This window comes from Phaethon aethereus, assembly GCF_964289735.1.
Source record: "Phaethon aethereus genome assembly, chromosome: 8".
Classification (NCBI taxonomy): domain Eukaryota; kingdom Metazoa; phylum Chordata; class Aves; order Phaethontiformes; family Phaethontidae; genus Phaethon; species Phaethon aethereus.
The window spans coordinates 8,040,837-8,064,691 of record NC_138584.1 but is presented as its reverse complement, the minus strand read 5'-3'; the positions used below and the strand labels follow the sequence as shown (position 1 = coordinate 8,064,691).

Genomic DNA, 23,855 nt, shown 5'->3' with positions numbered 1-23,855 from the left:
GTGCGCAGCGGCGGCGGCAAGAAGGGCCTCCCCCTCCGTCACTCCTCCCACAGGGCTGGGGAGAGGAAGCCAGCGACCTGCTGGCTCCCGGCCACCTGCTCAGCTTTTCCGGCAGCGGCTCTCGCCGCAGCCTCAGACAGTGGGGTAAGGAGCTGTGCCACGCTCCGCACCAGAAGCCCCTGCACGGGCACACGGTGGGGATGCGGGGTTGCAGGAGAGACAGAGACACAGCCAGTCCCCGTGGCGTGCATGCCGGGGAAACAAACGCTGCCCTGGACTTCTACCTCTGGGATTATCAGGATCAGCCCAACCCTGTTTATGCTGGTACCGGAGGCACACACGTCTCTGGCTGCTCTGGTGGCACCCAGCACCGCATCGCCCACGTCCCCCGTTCCCCTGGGCTGGGCATGTCGGCACAGCGTCCCCGTGGCCACACCTCACTCCTGGCCCATCGGAGTCCTGGAGCCAGTGTGACCCCGGTGCGAGGAGCACCGCGCTGCCGGGGTGTTGCTGGTGCTGGGACCGGTTAGGAAAAGGCTGGACCTGGCAACAGGAGGCACAGACTGGCTGGCTCGGGAGCATGCCACTGGGGGCTGCAGGGGAAATTTGCTCTCCTGTGTTTGGGGAGCTTTGCCCCAGAGCTGAGCAAGGCACAAGGCTGCGGAGAGGCCAAGCTCTGCAGCTGAAAAGGTTTTAACCTTCTAAAATTCATAGTATGTTTGCAGTAAGCGTAATAAAGCTCCTTCCGTCCCTCGCTGTTGGCAAGGACTGATCTCTGCCCGAGGCAGAGGCGCCGTGCTGCCAACCCACATTCCGTGCCTGCCTGTCAAAAAGCATGGAAAGCACCTCTTACCAGGCAGGGGGATCAGCACGGGGACGGCGAGGAGGCAGCACTGGCAGCGCTACCCTCCCTGCTCCGCTGGCAGCTGGCTTCTGGCTCTTCTGCAAGCTCCACAGGGACTTCCTGAGGGCGACAGGTCCAGGGGACTTCTCCTAGCTCTCAATCCCCACCACTGTGCTATGAAAACTCTGTACACGTTGCCTTCAAATTTGCCCTTCTCCCTTGGCGGCTGCAAGAGGCTGCACAGCCCTGGACTTTGTCCCGACTGTGCCTGGGCTCCTGGCCCAGCTGAACTGTGCTGTCAGGCACAGGGGACCGCAGGATTGCGCCAGGGTCAAGCCATGGCATTTTGGTCAAGACCGGCTTGTTGGTACCTGCAGGAAAGCCATGGTCCTCTGTGCCCAGTGAGCACACAGGACAGACAGCTTAGTGGGCAATGTGCACAGACATGTCCGCTCTATGCTTTCGCAGCAGGCAGAGGTGCTGTGGGACAAGCAGAACAGAAAGTGCCCATCTCCTCCTTCCCATCAGCGGCCTGGCACCCGTGCTTGGAGGAGCGGTGACAAGTGACAAGCACAAGAGGACACCAAAGGTCCTGCTGGCAGTGGTGGAGAGAGGCAGAGCAGAGGTGAGAGGGCAGCAGGGCAGCCCGTGACCCAGTGGGGCTCTGCACTGGTGATGGCAGGTACCACCAGACAGCTCGTGGAGGGTCCTGCAGGTGAGCAGGGAGCAACTTTTGGCACATGCATGCACATGGGAACAAGCCACAAGTGCACAGTGTTGCTGCTGTAGTCCTCTGTGGCCTGAAGACAAAGCCCCCAAAGGCTGTAAGACCCACTTGGATGAAAAACACCCCGCGTTCGGGAAAAAGTAGAGCTAAGATGTTTTGGCACAGCTCAACAAGGCCTGATCACCCCAAACCCTGACCACACCGGAGCGTGCTGCCTGCCCGTGATCCCGCAGCCCCTGCAGAGCTCGTCTCTGCCTTGGGGCGGGAGGGCTGGCACGTGCCAGATGGGCCCAGCTGGCTGCCAGGCATGCAGTGCAGCCCAGGGGACTTTTCTTTTTTTGGTCACTGGAGTGCAAACCCACAGCTGGTAGCTTCACCGGCTCACTATGCCAGTGGGTCAGGGCTCAGCTCTGGGGGAACCTTGTCAAGTGCTTTCATTTTAGCCCCTGTGTAACTGATGGTGGGTGACAGAGAGAGACAGGATGCTCATACCAGCAGCCCTCAGGCTGCTCCTGCACACTTCACCCAGACGGACAACATACTTAAGCACCACCTGATTCTAATATGACTTAGTCCATGCTTTCCAGGGTCTGAGTGCACTTGTAAACCTTAATGGCCATGACGAGGTTCACCAGAGACCAATCACTCCCACCCACGTGTCAGGAGCACTATTTAAGCTCAGTCCAGAGCCACCCCTACTCCCCACCTGGCTGTGGGTCCTTTTGATGGGGGTTATATGCATTTCTGGCTCAGTTGCAATCCTGGCTCATTACAGAGGTGCTTCATGGTTCCCTCCTGCCAAAGACAAGCAGTTCTCTATGAAAAACAGGCTGCCAGGACCAACAGTGCCAGAGTGGGAGAGCCAGCCTGCCTGGAGCACAGGGAGCTTGTGGTGGTGGTTGGCACAGCTGGGGCCTCTCACTGCAGGAAGTGCAGGTAAGGCTTGGCTCAGCTCCTGGGGCTGCCCAGCAGCCTGGGTGAGGGCTATTGCTAGCCAGGGCTGTGGGGAACGGGCTTGCTCTGCAGTATGCTGTCAGCAGCACTGGTAATGTGCTGCCAAACAGGAATTGCTGTGGACACACTGTACCCCCTAGGAGACTGAAAATCCTGTGGAGGTGGTAAGGAGCTGCAAAGCTCTGCATAAGGACTTCAGGAGCAAGGTGCTGCTAGGATCTGTTTCCCCAGTTAGCCACTCTCTTAGAGGTGGCATGGATGGACAAAACTCTCAGTTGCACCATCCTTTCCTGCTGGCACTGGGAGCCTGGTGCTTGTGTCCTTGTTGGTTGAGATCTGGCCTCAGGGCAGCATTTAGATCAAGAGCAATAGGGAAGAGACACATTGCTTAGAAAGGCTGAGCTCTTTATAAACCTGAGCACAGACCTCAGTGAGTCCCCTCCAGGCAGATGTTACGGAGCAGGCTGTGCAGGGCATGCTCATGACAGCAACATGATCAGTGTATTTACAGCATACAAATACATGGGAAATTGCAGAGAAATCTCTGCGAAGCTACAGCTACCACATACACCATGGACTAACGCAACAGATGCCCAGCAAGGGCATGCCAATTCACAGTATCAGCCGTGAGATGCCCGATAAATGTGCTGAGTCCTCCCCAGGCTCTGCAGGGACTGTTTTTTCATGGGAGGTCAGTGCAGCTGCTTGGCCAGTGCACACCCTGCCTGACAGTCCATCAGGAGGGCACCAAATGTCCAAGTGCAGGCCCAGGAGCCTGCAGCACTGCTAGTGTTGAAGTGTTGGCTGGATAGATGGGGTCTAAAATGTGAGTTCAAGTCCCAGTATCTCCTCCCTGTGCACGCTTAGAAAACTGGGTACGTGCCTCTTCCTTTGGAAGGGCCCCAGCCATCAATGGCTCCAGAGCGCAAAGAGGGCAGGCGCGCTGAGCGGGGACAGCCAGCAGTACTCCACCACACTGTACAGTGCGTAGCCCAGCAGCAAACCGAAGAGCACATCTGTCACATTGTGCCTGCCCAGCATGACCCTTGAAATGCCGACGATGAGAGCCCAGAGCACCACGAGGACCCGCAGTGGGACGGCGAGCACCAGGTGGTGCAGAACAAAGCGGCAGACCAGGGCAGCTCTGGTGGCATGGCCTGACGGAAAGGAGTACTTGTCCACTGAGATTGTGACGAACATGTCCATCTTGTTGTGGGTGGGCCGCCGCCGCTTGACGAGCCCTTTCACCACTGCCACCAGCACAAGATCCAGCAGCAATGCTACGAGACAGACAGTAACAATGAGTGAGCAAGAAAGGAAGGGATTCCCCCCCAGGGAAAACAAGGCAAGAATCAAACCAAAACCATTAGCTAAGAAAACAAGCACTTGGCTACCAAAACCTCCTAAGAGAAGGCAGTATTTCCCATGGCTACAATGCCTGGGTAGGGAGAGCATGGCACTCATCCAGTGCTTGGCCTTCTCCAACACAAGCACACCTTCAACCTCCACTCCTGCTGCATGCAGCCCTTGTGTACTGCCAGACCCTCTGCCTGCCACAGCCAGCAACAGGACTTGGCCTGGCTTGCACCCAAGAGCTCTTATTTCTGTGTAAAATCTGATCTCGCCATGACTCGGGGTTCAAATTGACAATCTGAAGGCAAGAGAGGGGTTAATAGTCTTCATGGCTCCCTTCCTGACAGACTGTGCTGACTCAGCATTGCTTTGTCTACCCTCATGGCTGGGGGTCAAACTGGCCCGGGTAAATTATCAACCACTCAGCCACGGCTCAGGGTAAGGGGCCCTGAGCTTGCATGGCACTGCCAGGGCTCCTGCAATCTGGCTTCTCCCTGCTGCTGGGGGGATTAATTAGTCAGAAAATTAACCATGCTTTGGTTTTTCAAGAGCTGAATGAAGTATGATTTAAATAGTGCCAGCTAAAGCTTGCAGTAGAAGTCAGAGGTGCCGCACATGTGAGAAGCATTCAGCCAGTATTTGGCAAGAGCAGATTCTCATGTAGGCCAAAGGGTGCTTTCTCCAGCCCTGCTAGCTCAGCTAGCACAGCCTCCTGGCCAGGACTACTTCTTCAAAGGAAGTCTTGTGTAAGTGACTGATTTCTGCTTGTCCTAAGGCTTGTTTCTGGTTACCAAATTTTTCAGTCGCTTCAGTTCATTCCCTTTGCTAATCATCTAAGAAAAAATATTTTTTTCCACATATAAACCTAATTCAATTGCTTTTTCTTTTTCCATATGGTTTGGAAGATTCAGCTTGAAAATTAAGGAAAACTCCTTCCCCATGTGGGTGCTGCAACCCTGGGACAGTGCCCCAGAGAGGTGGGTGGTTCTGGCCCTGAGCATTGAGGGCCAGACAAGGTTCTGGTGCTGGGACACCTCCTCAGAGCAGAAGTTAGGTCAGAGGCCTCCAGGTCCCTTACCACAGCTCTGCTGTGAGACTATAATTTAACCATGTGCTGCTAGATGACAAAGGTGCACAAAACCATTCATTTCCCATCAAGCAAATTTAGATTCAAATGATAAGTGCGAGATACCAATTATCTGCAACTTAATAAAAGTGTAAGAACTAGGAATCTGAAAAGATTTGATGCTGTGGAGCTACTACAGTTTCTAAATGAGCAAAAATTAAGAATCTAAGTATACCTAACAGTATATGATCCTGGGGGTGATGGTGGTGGAATTTCATACCACAGAAAATTAAAATGTGTGTTTTAAAACAAGTTTCCTCACTGGCTGATATGGATCTATCCATACAGATGTTGCCTGTGGGGAGCCCAAGGCTGCAGATGTCTGTGTGCCAGAGCAGCTTTTCAGGGAAATGGCTGGTGTCTCAACACTAGTAAGCTGCACCTGGAATGTGCTTTTCTGATAAGCTGAAGAACTAAAAGAGAGTTTAGCTTCCCTGAAAGTTTTGTGCAACTGCAGGAGCAGTTAGCTGTCAGGAGTTTCACGGCGTGGTTGGAGCTGTGACAGATGAGCCATACCCATACCACCACGCCCTCCAGCTGCAGGGTTGCTTGCTCTTGTGCCACGCACCCCAGATGAGCTTGCACCAGTTACTCAAAATCAGCTGGCTCCCTCAGAACTGAGGACTACTCAGCTCTGCCCCATCCATCAGGTCCCATCCTTCCCCCTTGGCTCCAGTCTGTGGAGCCCTTTGGTGAGCCCCCAGCCTCACCGAAGAGCAGGTTGAGCAGCACTTCCCTGGCTGCTGAGCTGTCGCTCTGGCAGAGCCCGTAGAAGGTGCCCAGCAGCCAGGGGATGCCGTGCCCCGAAACCTCAATGACCTTCATGAGGGGACGTGCGCTGCCCCAGGCCGAGCCCTCTCCGGCGCAGACGCCCAGGCGCTTGGAGGCCCAGAGGTCGATGGCGAGCAGGGAGCTGAGGGCAATGCCCAGGAAGGAGGGGTTCAGCTTCATGCAGTCCTCCTCAGGCAACGGGGCTGCCGCGGAGCCGCCCGACTCCTTGCGGCGTGAGGGGCTGTCCGGGGCGCCGGGGCTGCGCTGGCTCACCAGGGACAGGAACTCCAGGCGGCTGCTGCTGCCCGCGCGTCGTTCGCGGCTGCTCCGGGGGCTCGGCATGGCGGAGGAGGTGGCCTGGGAGAGGTGGGGGCCGGTCACCGGCTGCCAGGCCTGCTCTGGCACCGCGACCCGGGCGAGCAGGCCTGGAGCCCGCATGTCACCCCCTGCCCGGGCGTGCTTCTCCTCACCCCACATCACCACGACCTGCTACGGGCCCCGCCGCCCCACGCTGCCTGCAAGCCCCGGGCCTGCCCCCGCACACTGCCTAGCACCCCTGCCTCCCGCTACCGCACCGCCGGGGCACAGCTCCCCCCTCCCGGTGTATCCCCGGTGCCCAGGACCCCCCAAAGGCACCCCCGGGTGTTGGGCGCCCGCGCACCCCGGCTGCCACAGTACCAGGCGGCCCCGGCGCTTCCTCTTCCGCCGCACCCTGTGACGCAGCCGGTTGCCATGGAGTCAGGACGCCCCGGGGCGGGGCTGAGTCGCCCTCTGGCGGCGGGGAGGTCCCCCCCCCCCCCTTCCCTCCCGCCGCGCCCAGGAGGAGGGGATCCGTGGGCGCGCCCCGCCCCCTCCCCCCCGCGCACGTGCCCGCCCCGGCCGGCATACGGCAGCCGGCGAGGGCCTGAAGAGGCGCGGCAGCGGCGCCTTCGCCCTGCCGGCGCCGGTGCGGGCGCCGGTGCGCGGGCGGCGATGCGCGGCGGGAGGGGGGCGGCGGCGGCGGCGGGGGGACGGGCCTCCCCCCCGGCCCCGCGGCTCGGCGGCGGCGGGTGACGACGGTTCGGCGGCGGCGACGATGGGGTGCCTGCAGAGCGTGGCCTGCAAGGCGCGGGTGCGTCGGGAGCAGATCGTGGTGTCGGACGTGTCGGCCACCATCGAGCCGGCGGCCACCGCCATCGAGGAGAGCTCGCCGGTGGTGCTGCGGTACCGCACGCCCTACTTCCGCGCCTCGGCCCGCGTCCTGATGCCGCCCATCGCCCGGCGGCACACCTGGGTGGTGGGCTGGATCCAGGCCTGCAACCACATGGAGTTCTACAACACCTACAGCGACCTCGGCGTGTGAGCACCGGCACCGCCACCGCACCGCCGCACCCGCTCCGGGGTGGGGGGAGGCGGGACCCGGCACCGGGCACGGCACCCCGGCTGCACTGGGGTGGGAGTTGGGGACGGGGGTGTGGAGGCCGTGCAGCAGGCACTGGGCTGGGTACGGCACGGGCACCCTGGCACCGGGTGCGGGCGTCCGCCCGGCTCGCCGCGCCCTGGGTGCTGCACCCCCAGGCACCGGGTGCTGCACCCCCCACCCCATGTCTGCACCCACAGCCGCACGCAGGCATTGCCTTCGCCCCAGCGCCCGCTCCCGGCACCGTCCCTGACCCCTTCAGACCTGACCCCGCAGCCACTCTTCCCTGGGCAGCGCCTGCGCTCCTCTTGTCCGGCAACTGGCTCCTGCTCCGGCCGGGGGGCCTGGAGCTCGCTTGTGCGAGGGCTCATGCGCCGTCCCCATCAAGTAGCATTTCTTCTGCGGCCGAGTCATGAGCGCAGGTGGCAGCGGAGCAGTTGCCCCCTTGGCTTGCGTTACGAGGGGGAAGTTTTGCAGTGCTTGGCAGAAATGGCTGCTGGAAACCGACTTTTCCCCAGGCCAAGCGTGTGGGTGACGCGGGGGGATGCAGAGGGGCAAAGCTGTTGGCTCTGTGGCCGTGTCTTCTGCCGTTTGAAAGGGGTGATGCGAGAAGGGGGCTGGAGATGGCCGGAGGGGACCGTTCTGCAGCTTGCAGGCAGGCTCCCGCTGCTAGTGCCCAGTGCAGGGCAGCAGGCAGGGCGGCCTGCGCAGGCACTGGGGGAGCAGCAGGTCCTCATGCTGCCTGCCCACATCCTTGCATCATGGTAGATGCATATGCACGTGGCACTGAAGTGCTTGGGGACATTGGAGGAAGCAGAGGTCGTCACTTGTCGGGGGGATGGCAGCCGGGTGTCCCTGGCTGCTCACAGGCAATTTCAGATCCCAGATGTATTTGAAGCCAGAGCTTGGACTCGGTGGGAGGTTTCACCAAAGACCACCACTTGTAACAGCCACGTGGTGATCATCTCCCTTGCTGCAGCTGTGTGGTGTTGCTAACGTGGTCTGCAGCCAAGATTTGGGCTGGAATTTCCCCCCCCACAGCCATATTGCAGGGATTTCACTGCACCAGCGGCAGACCTAATTGTGGTATTTAATTATTGTACGTGCCTCTGTGCAGGCGCATGTATTTAGAGGCATAAAAATCACAGACTTTTATTGCAGGAGGGGGCTGCTGATGGGCTTGGCCGGTGCTGTGGTTGTGGTGCTGCAGCTGGTGGGTGGGGAAGGCTGTTCTCCTCTGGCGCAGGAGCTGATTAAGGAGGGAGTGGCCCCAGAGAGACTCAGCAATGAGTTTTGGCCCAGTTGGTTTGATAGCAGGTTAATTAAAATAGTGTTGTGCTGGCAGAGCAAAGGCTTCAGCTGGCCGTGAGGGACTCGGTGAAGGAACTAAAGCTGAATTTATTCTTTAAGGAGGTCTGTGAGAGCTTGCTGTAGGTGGGGAGAGGGTCCTCAAGCTGCTTGCTTCCCCATCCCTCGCTGGGCACTGTTGCTGCCATTTCCCTGCTAACCTGGCCTTTCTCTTCCCATTCACTAGGTCAAGCTGGGAGCTGCCCGATCTGCGAGAAGGAAGAGTAAAAGCCATCAGCGATTCGGATGGCGTGAGCTATCCCTGGTATGGAAACACCACAGAAACTGTGACCCTGGTCGGGCCCACTAACAAGATCTCCAGGTTCTCGGTCAGCATGAATGACAATTTCTACCCCAGCGTGACATGGGCTGTCCCTGTGAGCAACAGTAACGTGCCGCTGCTGACCAGGATTAAAAGGGACCAGAGCTTTACCACGTGGCTGGTGGCCATGAACACCACCACCAAGGAAAAGATCATCTTGCAGACTATAAAGTGGAGGATGCGTGTGGACATAGAGGTTGATCCCATGCAGCTGCTGGGGCAGCGGGCTCGGCTGGTGGGAAGGACTCAGCAGGAGCAGCCCCGGATCCTCAGCAGGATGGAGCCCATCCCACCAAACGCACTAGTGAAGCCCAATGCCAACGATGCCCAGGTCCTCATGTGGAGACCCAAGCGAGGCCAGCCTATAGTCGTGATACCTCCCAAGTAGAGCAGCGCTGGGGCGTGCACATGAGGACCTGGGTGCTGCCAGCCTGCTGCAAACGAATGGGGTTTCTGAGCCAAAGCAGACCCCTTGGGTTCTCCTGCCTTTGTAGCTGTGGTTGAAACATGGCTCCTCTTTAGTCAGAAAGAGAACCTGGCGGGTGCGGGGGTGTGGAAGAGGGACCGCTCAGCTGGAGGATTTCCTAGGAAGCAGAGTTGAGTACTTCCAGGGGCTTGTGGCTGGCAAAGAGGCTGTCTGACCTAAATGACTCGTCTTTCCTTGCAGGGCAATGCAAGGAGCATGAGTGTGATTGAACCGTGCCTGTGGCAAATGCTACTTTCCACCCAACTGGAGGTAGAAGTGGAGACCGTGCCTGCGGTGACCCTTCCCACCGGGGCGCGGGTATTCCTGTGGTGTCTATACCTATGCATTTTGGATTGATAATTGACCCCTCACCCTGCCTGCTGGAACTGGGCAGGAGGGCCTGGGAGTGGAGCCAGAGCCTGGCGCTGGCCGTTGCTGCTGCCCAGGAGGGGTTTTCTGCAGCCGATGGGAAGTGCGACACGTTTTGCATGCGTCTGGGTGTGTTTGGAGTAGTTGTGAGTGTAGGAGATGCCATAGCTCTTTTCCGTCTTGGAGTGTGATCTAAGGGCAGGTTAGATGTCCTTTTGTTTTAAGGTGCACTAAATCTTTGCAATTCTTCACCCCCCCCTCCCCGCCCTGCCGGCTCTTCTCTTATGGAAGCAAAACCAATTCTCAGCCGAGTAAGAAATTGGGAGTGGTGCCTGTTCGCCCAGCCCAGGCGCTTGCTGACTGTGTGTGTGGGGTACCCAAACCAGCTTGGGTACCCCGGGATTTGCACACTTCCGCTGCAGACATAACTCTCTTGTGAGAAATTGGGTGCTTGCTCATTTTCCACGCAAATGGCAACTCACATGGAGACCCTTCTTTTCCTCAGCCACCCAGGGAGCAGGGTAGATACCGGTGGGGACGCTGGCAGGGAGGGGATAGTGTGCCTTGCGGTAACTCCCCAGGCTCTACAGGGATGGGGATCACTCTGTGGATCGGAGGTAGGGATGTGAGCAGAGGCTGCACGGGACGGGCCTGGGTTTGTGTGGGAAGGAGAAGGCAAGCGTGCTGCCTGGTCACTGCTGCTACTGCAGGTGCTTGGGGGATAACAGGAGACTTTATTTGCGTTTCTCCTCACCCCTTGCTGCCTGGATCGTTGGCATCGTCTGGTCCGCAGGGCAGTGTGATGCTGTGGGCTGCGACCTGCAATTCCTGACATCTCACCCTTGGGATGCAGCAGAAGCAAAAGCTGCAGCTGTGCTGCCAAGGTCCCAGGCGCCCTGTGTCGCTCCTGGGCAGATGGTTACGGCTTTCACTCCTTTCTCGGCTCCGAACTCTGGCTCGCACCCCTGCCTTTGCACGATGGGAGGTTTGCGCTGCCCTGGGGATGCGGGTAATTCCCACTGGGAGGGTCCCGTCTTCTGTCCCGCTGCCAGGAGAGCCTGGGGAGTGTAGCCGTGTTCGGCACTTCTGTGCAAAGCCTTTTCTGCATTATTAGCAGTGCTGCCCTTGGCCTGGCTGTCAAGGCACCCAGCCCAATGCTGCTTTGCTTCCCGTGGTGTGCCGGCACATCCCTGCGGCATTGCTCTGCAGAGCGCAGCCAAGCTCCTGCAAAGCTTCAGCCACAGCTTGTGCTTTTCCAGGGTGGGATGTGCAACCCGATCCCTGCCAGCGAAGGGGTTCCCCAGGCATCTTAGACCAAAAATCCGTGTGAAATCCCTGTGCCGCTTCTTATTCTCAGTAGGGTTTGCTGCTGGTTCTATTCTTTATTTATTTTTCCTTTGGGAGCGTTGCATTTTGACGCCTCAACGCACACTTCCCAGTGGCGGGGCTGGCGGTCCTTCTCCCGCTCAGCCTCATGGCGGTCTGGGAACCTGCTGCTTTTGGTGCCTATGTCTGGGTTTCGCCGCAGGCTACAGCCTTATGGTGGCAGAGGTTTGGAGGGAGACAGGGCTCTGAGCTTTGGTTTGCTGTGTTTTCTGGAGCAAAGCTGCTACTGGGAGCTTGCCAGCACAGGAAGATGTCCCGCTCTTGCAAGGCTACCCATGGTTTTGTCCTGGTACAGGATTGATGGCAGCTTCTGCCATCACTGAAGTTTTGTTTTTCATGTGTGGAGGGGGGTTAGAAATTTTAAATACAGTTTCCCTTAAGATTTGGGGGAGGAGGAGTAGGGGTATGTACCTTTTGGCTTGAAATAAGGCAGATGTATGTTTTTGACCCAGTGGGACAGAAATGTCTCTGGCAGCACTGGAGCTAAAAAGCCAGAGGAAAGGGTTCCCTGACAAATGGGTAGCCCCAATGTGGGCTCCTGGCTGGGAGAGGATGCTGTGTCCAGAGAGTCTGCACAAGCCAGCTCCCCAAAACCTGCAGGGAAGGGCCGGGGCTGTGCGCCGGCTGTCAGCCTGGGGAGCCTCTGCAGCACCACTGTGGTGCCAGCCAGCGAGGAGTCGGGGAGCTGATGCAGGGATGCTGTTGAATTTGTTGCCGTCTTTCGGAGTCTGCTGGCCAGCCAGAGCCTTGGCACATTGTCTGCCATGATGCTGAGACAGCAGTGGGCCGCCGTTTCTGTCCATGTGTGTCTGCGACGTCCCCAGGGAGGTGCTTGGTGCTGCCTGGTGCCGGTGTTGGGCTCAGTGCCTGGCCACAGCCGTGTGCCTGCGCTCCCAGAGCTGCCCCCGCCTGCAGGCAAGTTCTGGCTGAGCCCTGGGGCCGTGCCTGTGTTCACCCCTCCCCGCTCCCCTTGCCCGCTCCTTCTGAACAGCTGGATTTGATGCACTTAATTCGGTTTGATGCATGGGTTGACTTTGGGGGCATTTCCCCATTAAAAAAAACCAAAAAACCACCTTTGCAAAAATTGTTTGCAAAAAAAAATTGCAAACAGTGTTTGCAGAAATTTGCAGGCATTTTGCATTTTTGCAAAAAGTGCTGGTTCATGCTCAGATGGAGGTGCCAGGTGAGCATCTCCCTGAGCTTGGTAGCACCGACCAGTGGAGCCCGGGTGCAGGGCTTGTAATGCTCAAACAAAGGGGAGGGAGGGCAGTGGTGGGTGAGAGCTCCTGCGTGCAAGTCCGGGTTCGGCTCATGTCCCTGTGGCCTGCGGCCGTACTGATGGGGACCCCTGAGTGGGAGCCCCAGGGACAAGCAGTCGGACCCCAGGGCTTGGTTGTCCAACTGCCCCATGGGATGCCTTCCCCACACCCCCCTTTCGCACTAGCACCCTGTTATCTCAGGGAGGGGCAGGTCATGGAAATGCCCACCTGCACGATCCCCCCCAGTGTCCTGAGCCTCGGGGTGCCCCTTCCCCTCCATCCCTGTCCTCGGTCACTTTATTTATTTATTTATTTATTTATTTATTTATTTATTTAAGGTTTATTTAAGTTATTTATTGGTATTTATTGATGGATGGAAGTCGGGGGGTCATTTCTGCTGCATGGCAGGGGCAGCTGGGTTCCCCCCTGCCAGCTCAGCCCCCTGCATTTCGTGGTGCTGCCTTGTGTTCGGGAGCATCACTGGGGAGGGATGCTCGCGGCACCCGCGCCCCTGTCCCCTTTTGGAGCTGGAGTGGTGGGGGAGAAAGGAAGGGGAGTCACATCAGTGCCTGCAGGGAGGACACCCCATGCCTGTCCCCTTCCTGCAGAAGCTTGAAGCCCCTGTGACCCCCTCCCCAGGCGCTGTGCTCCCTCCCATGTCCATCCGTATTTACTGATCTGGCCTCCCAGTGTTTCTCTGTTTGGCTCCTGCTGGATTTGGTGTTGCCAATTCCCGGAGATGGTGAGAAGAGCCAGGACATGTGGGTGTCACTATGGAGAAAAGACCAAACCAGGTATTCTGCTGCTGTGTGGGGAAAATCAGAAGGAGGAGAAGAGGAAAGCTGGTTTTGCAGAGTGCCTTAAACACAAATGACTTTACCGAGTAGGGGGCTTGGACTTTGTCTCTGGATGTTATTTACCAACTCAAACAAATGTTGCATTTCACTTCTCTGGGATTAAAAGAAAACCACTTGAGCTGTACTGGAACCAAACCCCGTGTTTGCTTGAGTCTGGCTGGCTGGCTTGCATCTCTGGGGCTGTGGTGGTGTGGGGGAGCAGGCAGGAATTCATGGACTCTCAGCCGTCAGCCCCTGACTGGCTCGGTGGTGGCAGCCAGCTTTAAGCCCCTGGGTCTGGTGGTGGGGCTTGGTCCTTGTTGTCCTGATTCACAGGTGGCTTCTCTGGTGTCCCAGAGAGGTTATGTTCACCCTGTAGTGACCCTTCCCTGGGGATGCTCAGAGCAGCCTGTTTGCATAAAGCTCGCCGTGGGGCTGTGTCCTCAGGCTGCCTCACGCCTTCCAGAAATTGGGCTGTCAGTTGGAAAGTTCTGAAGGGGGAAGCAGACAGCCCTTTTTCCCTTAGGAAACCAGATCAAGGCGAGGGCTGTGTGCCGAGGGACTGGCAGGAAACCCAGCAGCTCTTGCAGCCTGGCCATAGGGAACTTAGGGAAGATGCCAAGCTTGATAAGGCTGAAAAACTTCACAGAAAAGGGCTGTTTCCCCTTTGAAATTGCAGATCCCCCTCCCACTTCTTGCAGAGTGAAAGAGGGGGAACAAGAGTCAACCCAGAGACAAGGTGATTTTGTTTTCTAATAAAAATAATACACAGGGATAATGCAGAATTTCCTAATGAAGGTTCATTTAAAAGGCATTTGGGGAAATATATAAATATTCCCTGTATAGTTCCTGGAGGCAATTAAATCGTAATATAAAACTTTTTTTTTTTTTAAATAATGAAAGAAGGAGTTCTCTGAAATACAGCCATGTTTGGGGAAGGATGTCCTCAGTGGGGTTGCCTGGCCTGCACACCAGGGTGAAGGAGGACAGTGATGGGCACTGGGAGAAGCCAGCGGCTCTGGATGTTGTCCGAGGAGTGACGGGCCATGTCCCAGGTGGGTGCAGGTGCTGCCCCAGGATTCGGGCCTGTGGGATGCTGGAGGGTAGCTCATTGCATCTAGTGTATTCCTTACCATAAGCATCAACCCTGCTAGTCCCTGCCTGCTGTGGAGTACATTTGTACCCTGAGCCAGACAATTTCTTTAACAGCTGCTCATTTTGAGTGTTGCGCTGGGCAGACAGATGCTGGCAGACAGCCTATGAGCTATTCAGTGAGCAGGTTTCTCTCCTAGTGTTGTATTAAAACATCATTCATCTCTTGACAGATCCCTGAGGTGTAGGTGTGGGAGAGCAGGGAGGCGTCCACATGGCTTGTATCAAGCCCGCTCATGTCCTGGGGAGCATGGTAGGACCCCCAGGACCCCAGCGCAGCAGCTAAAGGCAAGCCAGGTGGAGGTATGTTCCCTGGGCACACATTGCTTCCTTCCCCCCACTGAGGCTCTGCTGCAAAGCAGGGGCAGCACAACTGCCCAGGGCCAACCTGCGTTTCCAAAGTGCCTTATTTACAGAGCAAGAACAAGGGCAATTTGTGCCGCTGCCACCCACCCATGAGCATGGGGACGCATCCCAGCTGCACGGCCTAGGGAACAAAGTAAATGGTGCAGGGTGCCACAGACACCAGCAGAGGCAGACGAGGGATACTGCAGGTAGTACAGAAGATCAGTTTATTTGCTCTACTCCCTTCCACAAAAAGTGAAAACAACCAACTTCCAGCAAAAGATGAGAAAGCAGTAAGAAGTGAGAGACTTGGCTCTGCAAGTCCTCCCCTATGCATGGGACCAGACAAAGGTGTTAATGTGTTAGTGACGGCTGCTCCAAAAGGCACGCAGCAGTTTGGAGCCCCTGAAGGTCTGCGATGGGAGGTGTGTGAGCCCAGCAGGACATCCCTCTGGGGTCTGGCTGCTGACACCACGCTTCTCACCGTGCTTCTGGGAAAAGCTCGGCTGGTGCCAAACAGGAGAGACTCCACAGCGTGAGCCCTGGAGCCCCCACTGGTCTGCTAACCTCTTCCTTGCAGGGCTGATTCAAGGCAAGAAAACACCCAGGTTTTAGTTTTGAGTGGATGTGGGGGATAAAAGGGATGGGGAGGATGGGTTTAGTATTGCGATGCACCATCAGTGAGTGTGACGGTACAAGGCTGCTGATCGTGCGGTGTCAGGGAGGCAGGAGCTGGGCATGGGGAAGGCTTCTGACGCTGAATGACCTGCAGCCTGGCAGGGCAGATGGGCAGGCCCGCTCACTCCGGCTGCGGGGTGTAACGCAGGTACTTCTTGCCTGACGGGAGGTCCTTTGTGAAGACTCCTTTGGGAAAGAGCTTCTTGGCTTCCTCATCAGGTAAGGTGGGCACGACCATGACGCTGTCACCAGGCTGGGAAGAAAATGGGAACTGTGAGAGTAGCAGAGACAATGCTCTGGGAGCTTGGTCCTACCTCATAACACAGGAGGGCTTCTCCAGGTCACCCTGTAACAGCAGGAAGTGCGTCCTCTGGCTCCAGACAGGCAGGCTTCCCCAGTAACAGCTATCAAAGCCAGTGGCAGGACAGGTCCAGGAGCTGAACTGCTCTGCTGGGCTGAGGAAATGCTGGCTAGCTAAAGCAGACAGACTGTGCTCCTTGTTCTTGCTCTATCTTGGCTGCCCAAACTGTTTTGGGAAGTTTTAAATAATGCTACTGAACAGGGATGGCCACAACTAAGCAACTTCAGCTAGTAATTTTCCATAAGGATAGGACCTGGTTGTGTACATGCTGGGCAAAGTGGGGCTGTGCCCATGCTGGCCCTCCCTGGCTCAAAGGCAGCAGAGCAGCAAGCTGGCCGAGGGAGGGGTGCCCTACGCTTTCTGCTTCGCTGGCTTTGAGTGGCCTTTGGCACATTGACACCTGGTAATGCCCTTCCTTATCACACACAACAAGGGCAGGACCTTTCTTGGCCCAAATATCAAGTACTGATAGCTAGAAGGGCTAAGCCCAGAATCTGCTGGCACCAGGCACTGAAGGGAGGTTCCTATGCACTCCAGACTGCAACATCCCAAGACCTCAGCAGCTTTCCCATCCTGTGGTTCCCCTTAAAAGGGAGAATGGTTGATGTTTCAGGGCATGTTTTCAGTGCCCAGCTGTGAGCTTTGCACCCCTCCTCACCTTCCAGTCCACAGGGGTAGCAACCTTCTTGTACGCTGTCAGCTGCAGAGAGTCCACCACTCTCAGGATCTCATCAAAGTTTCTGCCAGTGGTGGCTGGGTACAGGATGGAGAGTTTCAGCTTCTTATCTGGGCCAAAAACGAACACCTGAGCATAGGGAGACAGGGTCAGGGCTGGGCAGATGATGTTTGTCCGACTGCCCTACCGAATCTGCTCAGCCCTGCAATTCTTCCCTTTCGCAGGAGGTGGCCTGCTTGATCACAGCACAACCCATGGATCTAGCCCAAGGAAGTCAACCTAGCTCCTGAAGGTAGTCATGTCCATGCAGGTAAGCTGCCCCCATCTTCAAGCCCAGCCCCATAGACACAGGGCAGGACAGCAGGCAATGCCTACTACTGGGAAGGCTGCCAGGCAGTGGTGCTCCAGGGCCAGGTACTCACCACACGAGCAGTCAGGGGCATGCCGTCCTTGTCCCGCTCGTCTGGGTCCAGCATGCCCAGCTTGATGGCGAGTTCCCGGTTTGCATCAGCGATGATGGGGAAGGGGAGTTTCTCCTCGGGTTGTTCCCCATTGTATGCATTGATGTCCTGCAGAGACAAAACCATTGGCATGCTCATGCTCCCTGCTGTGGATACAACCACAGGAGACAGAGGCCAGGCAGGCAGATCTTCACATAGTGTTTACGCGTGTAGGGTAAGCCCCTGAAGAGGGGCCACACAGAAACATGTTCAGCAGCTGCTCTACAGGAGCTTGTGATTTGCTTGGCCCCAAGTCTCAGCCTGGGACAGCACAGACAGGGGCCTATGGCTTCCAAGAAGTTTCTCTGCTTCCAGAAGCCAGGTGACAAACGAGAAGCCTGTGTGCCAGGCTGGACTCTGCCTTGTTCTTAGAGGTGAGCTGTTAGGCTGTGCTCACACTCTGCTGCTCACCCCCGGAACTGCCTGTGGACCAGCTGTCTCTGTGCTTTGCCCAGGTAGTGGGTATGGAGAAATAGGGAAGTCTTGCCCATGCTGGTGACACAGGGAGATTTACCCACCTTTCCCCAAGAACAGAGGTGTCCCTCTTCCAACCACCTCCCAGTAAGTGATCTAGTACTACTGACAAGATTTGTTGGTGTCACACCTGAACTGGACTGTGCTCTTAAAGAACAGTCTGAGTGCAGGTGCTGGGACATGGCACGCTCCTTTCCGAACCACGACTGGGACGGAAGAGAACACCATCATCTTCCACAGCTGTGCAGGCTCTCCCTTGTGACCACAGTTTATGAGGTTGCTCCCTGGGCTAGTCCAAACTTGACCTGCTTCACAGAGAAACTGCATTTTGAGTCCCTCCTGATCTGGTCTGGACTTGGCCAAAGCATTCAAATTATCCTTGTAGTTTGCAGTACCACCCGTACAGGTCATGCTGAGTCACAGCTCCTCCCCACTCACAGGGAAGAGTCCGCTCAAGGCAACACAAGCAGAGCAGTTGCCAGCATTAAAGCAAGTTTAATCCAAGGTTTCTGCCCCAGAACAGAGCTGACTGTTCCTTCCATCCTCCTTATGCCACAAGGGGACAAAATTGACTCCAGCACTGATGCAAGCCTCCCATGCACCACTGTGGTGTGTTATCAGCTGAGCTGATAATTTGAATGTACAAGTGTCTCTGCCTTCCCCAGGCTTTGAATACGGGGGAACAGGCTGGGTCCTACTCGAGGAGAACTTGGGGAGGGCAGGGTTGGAAATACTGCCCCTTGGCACTGCCCACTGCTGCTTGGAGAGTGCCAGAGGCAGCAAGAGCAGGCAGGCCCCACACCGCTCCTCAGCCCTCCTAGGCTGCTGGCGGTGACGTGAGGGGCTGTAATCCTGCCCCAGCTGCTCAGGCTGCTGCAGGCAGGTCACGTGGTAAACACGTGGCAAGATGTTTCCTTTCCAGGTTTTCTCTTTGCTTGTTTTCTCCCCAGGGCTTTGAGCCACCACTGCACTGCAAAAAGGGGCTGTTTATCTCAGCTGGGTTGGGGTCAGGCCTGCCTTGTTAGGAAGGAATTGGTTCTGTTCTCCTGCACACGTGCCTTGTCAAAGCAGAGCAGGGAAGGAAAGCGGAGCTGAAGAGGCCAGCCCAGGCAAAATGCTTCTGTGACCCACAAAATCACAGGAGGCTGTAGAGGAAGGTCAGTGACATGCACACTCAACTCTTTGGAGTGGGGGCTTAGGGACAAAGAGAGCTTCTGAGAAGCAATAGCTGAATCCTATGGACTGTAACTCGTTCCAAAATGCACATAATTTCATGACCTGGGGATCTCTACAAAACAGCTTCACAAACCCCCCACCCTATTTTGCAATAAGACACTCAAGACTGCTCACTTCCCTATGAACTATTTTTCTCTCTAGAGTCCAAGCTGAAACCAGACATCACTGGAGTGATTTATTCACCCCTGATTCACCAAGGCCAAGGCATCAGTGGCCAAAGAGACCATCGAAACCTCCTCTGACATGCACAGCATATGCCAGTCAACCCTGCTTAAGGAGCTCATGCATTCAGTCAACCCTTGAAGAAGCAGTGCACCGACTGGGTGAGTAGGAAAGTGGGATTGATCCCTGGCTGAACTGCAGGCTTGCTCTGACTCCTGGAGCAAGCCTCTGGGTCTTGGCTAGGGATGGATAAGAACAGCAGTGACATCTTTGGCTCGGAAAGCCGAGTTGGGCAAAGTGACATGAGAACTATTGGCTATACTATGGTCCCACCTTCCCAGGCCCCATCTGCCTACTGAAATTTGGCAGCAAAGCAAGCAGAAGTTTCTTTGTTTCATGCAGGATTTCAGACATCCCTCGCTTCTTCACAGGCTGTGCTCCAGATAAAAACAGCTTCATTCTCTCAGTAGGAGCTTCATCCAAAAGGGAAAGCACAGGTCTGTACAGGAACATTGCACAGAGAGGTCTGCCTGCCCCAAGTTTCGCTCACTCCTAAGACTTCCAAGTTAAAATCTAGTGAAGGAAACTGCAGTTTCTAGATCTCAATCTAGCATTTAATGCAGACTGCTTTTGTTCAGACAGGTGGCTTCTGCCAAGGTTTGGTGTATCTGTTAAGCAATTTTTTCCCCGTGGCTGGGTAGGAGAACCTTTGGGGCACTGCCCCTGGTCTCAGACTTCTGCAGGTCTTAACAGCTGCCTTCCTAGTTCAGCTCTTTGGCGCTCTGCATTATCTGAAGTTCTCTGCTTTGTCAAGGACAAAGGAAAAGGATCACACGTATGGACAAGGTGTAAGAGCAGAGCAGTCACATCCCTGTCCACTCTTACATCCTCCATGATGCATGTGTGCTGCATTCATTGCTTCTCCATGTTTCTTGCACCACTCACAGTGTCGCAGCCTGACACGTCCTCCTGTTCACAGACTAAAGAACACCAGTTACTCTGCACTGAAGCAAACCTGTCCAAATCTGCAGGCGGCTTTGTTCCCCCTCTGCACCTTTTCTTGTTCCCTTGTAGTCTGCAAGATGGGCAATTTCAAACACAGGTGCTGCACTTGACTCTGCTATGGATTTGTCCTCACCCATTGGATCTTTTGCTCTGGAGGACTTTCAGAGTTTTCTTTTTGACAGGTGCTGAGCCAACATTTCGAAACCACTGTGTCTGAGGCCTCTCCCAGCCTGACAAGAAAGCTCACCACAGCTTGGACTGCTGCCTCCTGCCTTCCTCTGTGCTTGTTCTGGAAGGTTTTCCAAACATGCTAGTCTGCCTCCCATCAGTCAGCATCAAGAGGCTGTTCTGCAACTTCTCCTGGTTTTACCTGAGGTTGTGCTGAATAATTCCATAGCATCAGCAAAGTCAGCTCATTGTTCATCTCTTTTCCAGATCACCTGAGTATGCTGAACCCCACGTGTCCCAACTTATTGCTTCCTCCTGTCTCCCTGAAGAAATGAGCCTGCCCTTCACAAAGCTGATTTACTTGAAAAGCTTCTTGGAAATTTGAGGACTTTTACAAAGTCAACAATACCATATAGTTATTCAAAGGGCTTTAGCCAACCAGGAGATAAAACTCCTTTACAAAAGCAGGCCCCAAACTTTCCATTATATTTAACAGGATGTTACGTGCTAATTTGAATGGGGGTTTCAGCCATTTTGACCAGCACAAAAACCTCATTAACTGGTATGGGACATGTATGCTCTTTATCCCAGGCCCTTCTGAAGCTTGATGGGACAGTGGCCATGCACCACTCAGGCACAAAGGTCAATTTAAGCAATAAGGCATTAGGTAATTTCTAAAGCCAGTCAGACATGAAACAATATTTGAGTGTGGTAATTTCTCACCTTTACTACCTATTACTGCATGCATGTCTCACCCCTGGAAAATATATGAGAACATTCCCAATTTTAAGAGCAAAGAAAGAGGCAGGTAATTCACCCAGGGATTTTTACACTTTGGTCATATTTGTCTGAAATGCTTATTTTACACCTATGATCCCTGCAGTCATATTCCCTGGCAGCATACCATTGCTGAGACTGCATCTGAAGTTTTTCATTAGTTCCTTTTATGTTCCTTCAGCAAGCTATTCTGTTTCCATCTTTTTTTATATTCCCTTATGACGGTTTTATATTTAACATGCTCCTATTTGTGGGTTTATGTTTAACATGCCCCTGTTTGTTCTCTGTTTTCTTTTCACTGCCTAGGCATGAACTGCACCCATTGAAGACTGCCTGTTCACTTCTGATGCCTCCCTTCCTTTCCTGTTTTACTACAGAACTTTTTAAGGGTCTGTGGATAGACTGCCTTCCTCTGAGCTTTTGGCACCAGCTTCACATACGTTTTACCCTTTCAGGTATTGGGAGGACAGTGGTAATATTGTTTTAATCTTGTTTCAAAGCATCAATGCACAAGAGTGGACTTTGTGGAGTGCTTTGTGAAGATGGAGCAGACCTTCCTGTTCCTGCCCTGAATTTTAGCACCTCTTATCCTATATGCTTTTGGATTCAAGATATGTAGTTCCAAGCCCATGCTCTGTTCTGTGTGGGTTTTTCCTATGGCCTTCAGAGAAGGCAGCAGTGCAAGCTCCGCCTGTGCTTGCCCACACCCTGTACCTTGCTCCAGGAGAGGTGGTCTTGGACACTGTCAATGGAGAGGGCAATCAACTTCACGTTGCGCTTGCTGAACTCAGGCGCCAGCTTTGCCGCCCGGCCAAGCTCTGTGGTGCAGACGGGTGTGAAGTCCCGCGGGTGGGAGAAAAGGATGCCCCATCTGAAAGAAGAGAGCGGCAGATGACATTAGGGTGAGACGTCGTTTCCGTTTGTACTCCAGACAAAAAGCTTTACAGATGGCACTACACAGAGACTACTGCAGGAACAGCTCATCTCTCTGCTGAGTGGAAATCCTGCCCTGGGAACTCTTCCTTCACTATCACTAGAAGCCTCCACAAGACAAGCCCTGTTCATCTGGCTCTGAGAAACTCCCTTAGCCTCTCCTGCCCTCTCCCTCCGGGATCCCCCAGGGGATACTGGAACAGCCCTCGGTTCCTGATGTGGAGGTGTGCACTGGGCCACGCGAGGAAGTTTGGGGGAGCCATGTGTACACTCTGTACCCCAGACACCACACATCTGAGGGCACGTAGATGCCAACCTGCTGGCCACATTATTGCAGAGATCATTACTGATTTACAAGGCTATTTGCTATCCTTTATACCTTATCGACCACCATAAGGAGAAACACCCGTGTATGTCATGCAACTTGAAAGAATGGGATAGGACCAAACCTTAACTCAACTGCTGCCGTGAGCATACTTCATGAAAAAATAAGAATTAATCAACTAAATGCGGGAGGCCAGAAGTCAGTATTACACTATGGCTACAGTTAAAAACAGTAATGCCACCTCACTTTTGCTCACCACTTCCTACTAGTGGATTTCACAGATTACAGCAGGTAAATACAAATCACCCCACTTTACAGCTAAGGCAACTGACACAGAGGAAGGCAGCACTACAGCCCAGCAGCGAGACGGGCTCATAGCAAAATGGCTCCCAGCTCTCGGAAGTTTCCAGAGGCTAATGCAAAGCCACCCCCAGCACTTAACATTTCCTGCCAAGGGCTTGTCACACCATTTTCCAGCGCAGCATTCACAGGTCTTACTGCACTACTCTCCACCTGCCCCCAGTACTCAGTAAATACAGCTGCATGCCACAGCAGCTGAGGAAAGTTCTGCCTTATAGATTTGGGAAGGGAGCTGGAGGGTTGAATAAAACACCCTGCAGCTCTGCCAGAGCTGTGCAATCGCCATAGCTTGCCATGAAGTTATGGGACAGCTACATGGCCACTGGTGCTACAAGTCTCTTTATACAGTAAGTACACTACTTGAATAAAAAGGCTGAGTAAAAGCTGTCCCGCCAAGAAAGCTGCCATGTGGATGATCAGGATGGAACAGCCACTTTTAAGAAGGCCTGCAGTTTATTTTCTCGCAAAGAGAGTTCATTTTTTCTCTGTCTGCCCACGCTCACAACAGTGATGGAAGTGGACTCCAACACCGATTCAAGCCTGCCAAGCCCTGCCAGGAGCAAGTCCCAAATGCACTGTGCCAGCACCCTCCTGCTCATGCCAAAAATGGAGCAACGGGCTTTGTGGGAAACAGTGCCTGAAGGCATGTGACTTTCCACGTTGGGCTCAAATGGGACCAGAGCCCTTTGCCACTGCCCGATTTCACACCTTCACTCACAGGGGACGTACGTGACAGACAAGCTATCTTCTGAGACTGGCCTGGACTAAGCATTGCTCTGGCAAGCCTGGCTTTGCCCTTCCTGGGGCTCCGCTGTTTTCAGAGCATCTCTTCCCTCTCCTTGAGGGCTTGGCTCACCTGTAGTGAGCTCAGCTCATCGTCTTGCTGTGCAGCCTGCAGAAGGGGATGGGGGAAGACAGGGAGAGGTGGCTCTGCCCACTCGAAGGAGCCTGTACATGCCTCGCTGCCATGGTCCCCTGGAAAATTGCAGCGTCTGGCCGCCCGGCCCAGGCACGGTGGCCTCCCTCACCCCCAGAGCCCACCCGTGAGGGCTGCCGCCGCGGCTCAATGTGAAAATAAACTCCACATTTTTGGAGCAAGCCCATGGCACGGACTGACCCAACTCTGCCTCCTCACGCCGGTCACACGCCCGTGGGAGTGAAACGGCTTGCAAGGCTCCCACCCGGGATCGAGCCGGGCTCACGTGTAACTCACCGTCGTGCTCATCTGCAAGGAAGCCCGGCTCGGCCCGCCCGCGGGGGAGGACAACCGGTTCCCGGGGACCGTGCCCCGCGGTGCTGCCCGATGAGCGGCCACTTCCTCCCGGCGCTGGCCCTAGGGTGCCCCCCTAGCCCGGACTCCCGCTGCTCCCCAGGCACCGCCTGCGTCCCCGCACCCCGGTCCCGCTGCTCTCTCCCTCCCCAGTGCTCACGAGTCTCCCAGGAAGTCGTGGAAGCGGATACGGCCCTGCGTGGTCTCCGCCTCGAAGTTGGGCGCCTCGTCGCCCAGCAGCAGGCCCGGCATGGCTGCAACTCCCCTCGCTACC

The 23,855-nt window shown here is 55.4% G+C and overlaps 3 protein-coding genes across 3 annotated transcripts; 1 reads left to right on the top strand and 2 right to left on the bottom strand.

Moving 5' to 3' along the window:
- Nucleotides 1-3,434: 3,434 nt before the first annotated feature.
- On the bottom strand, nt 3,435-6,222 carry PLPP6 (phospholipid phosphatase 6; the record flags this gene model as incomplete). Its single annotated transcript, XM_082002683.1, has 2 exons — nt 5,715-6,222; nt 3,435-3,805 (listed from the first exon to the last, which is right to left on the bottom strand). Exons 1-2 carry the CDS (start codon nt 6,211-6,213, stop codon nt 3,435-3,437), a joined length of 870 nt encoding a protein of 289 aa, XP_081858809.1. The 5' UTR covers nt 6,214-6,222.
- A 628-nt stretch (nt 6,223-6,850) lies between these two features.
- On the top strand, nt 6,851-9,231 carry FAM78B (family with sequence similarity 78 member B; the record flags this gene model as incomplete). The annotated part of the gene is made up of 2 exons (XM_082003048.1): nt 6,851-7,113; nt 8,709-9,231. 2 exons carry the CDS (start codon nt 6,851-6,853, stop codon nt 9,229-9,231), a joined length of 786 nt encoding a protein of 261 aa, XP_081859174.1.
- Nucleotides 9,232-15,455: 6,224 nt separating this feature from the next.
- On the bottom strand, nt 15,456-23,833 carry PRDX6 (peroxiredoxin 6; the record flags this gene model as incomplete). Its single annotated transcript, XM_082002774.1, has 5 exons — nt 15,456-15,587; nt 16,354-16,500; nt 16,794-16,940; nt 21,408-21,564; nt 23,742-23,833. 5 exons carry the CDS (start codon nt 23,831-23,833, stop codon nt 15,456-15,458), a joined length of 675 nt encoding a protein of 224 aa, XP_081858900.1.
- Between the last annotated feature and the right edge of the window lie 22 nt (nt 23,834-23,855).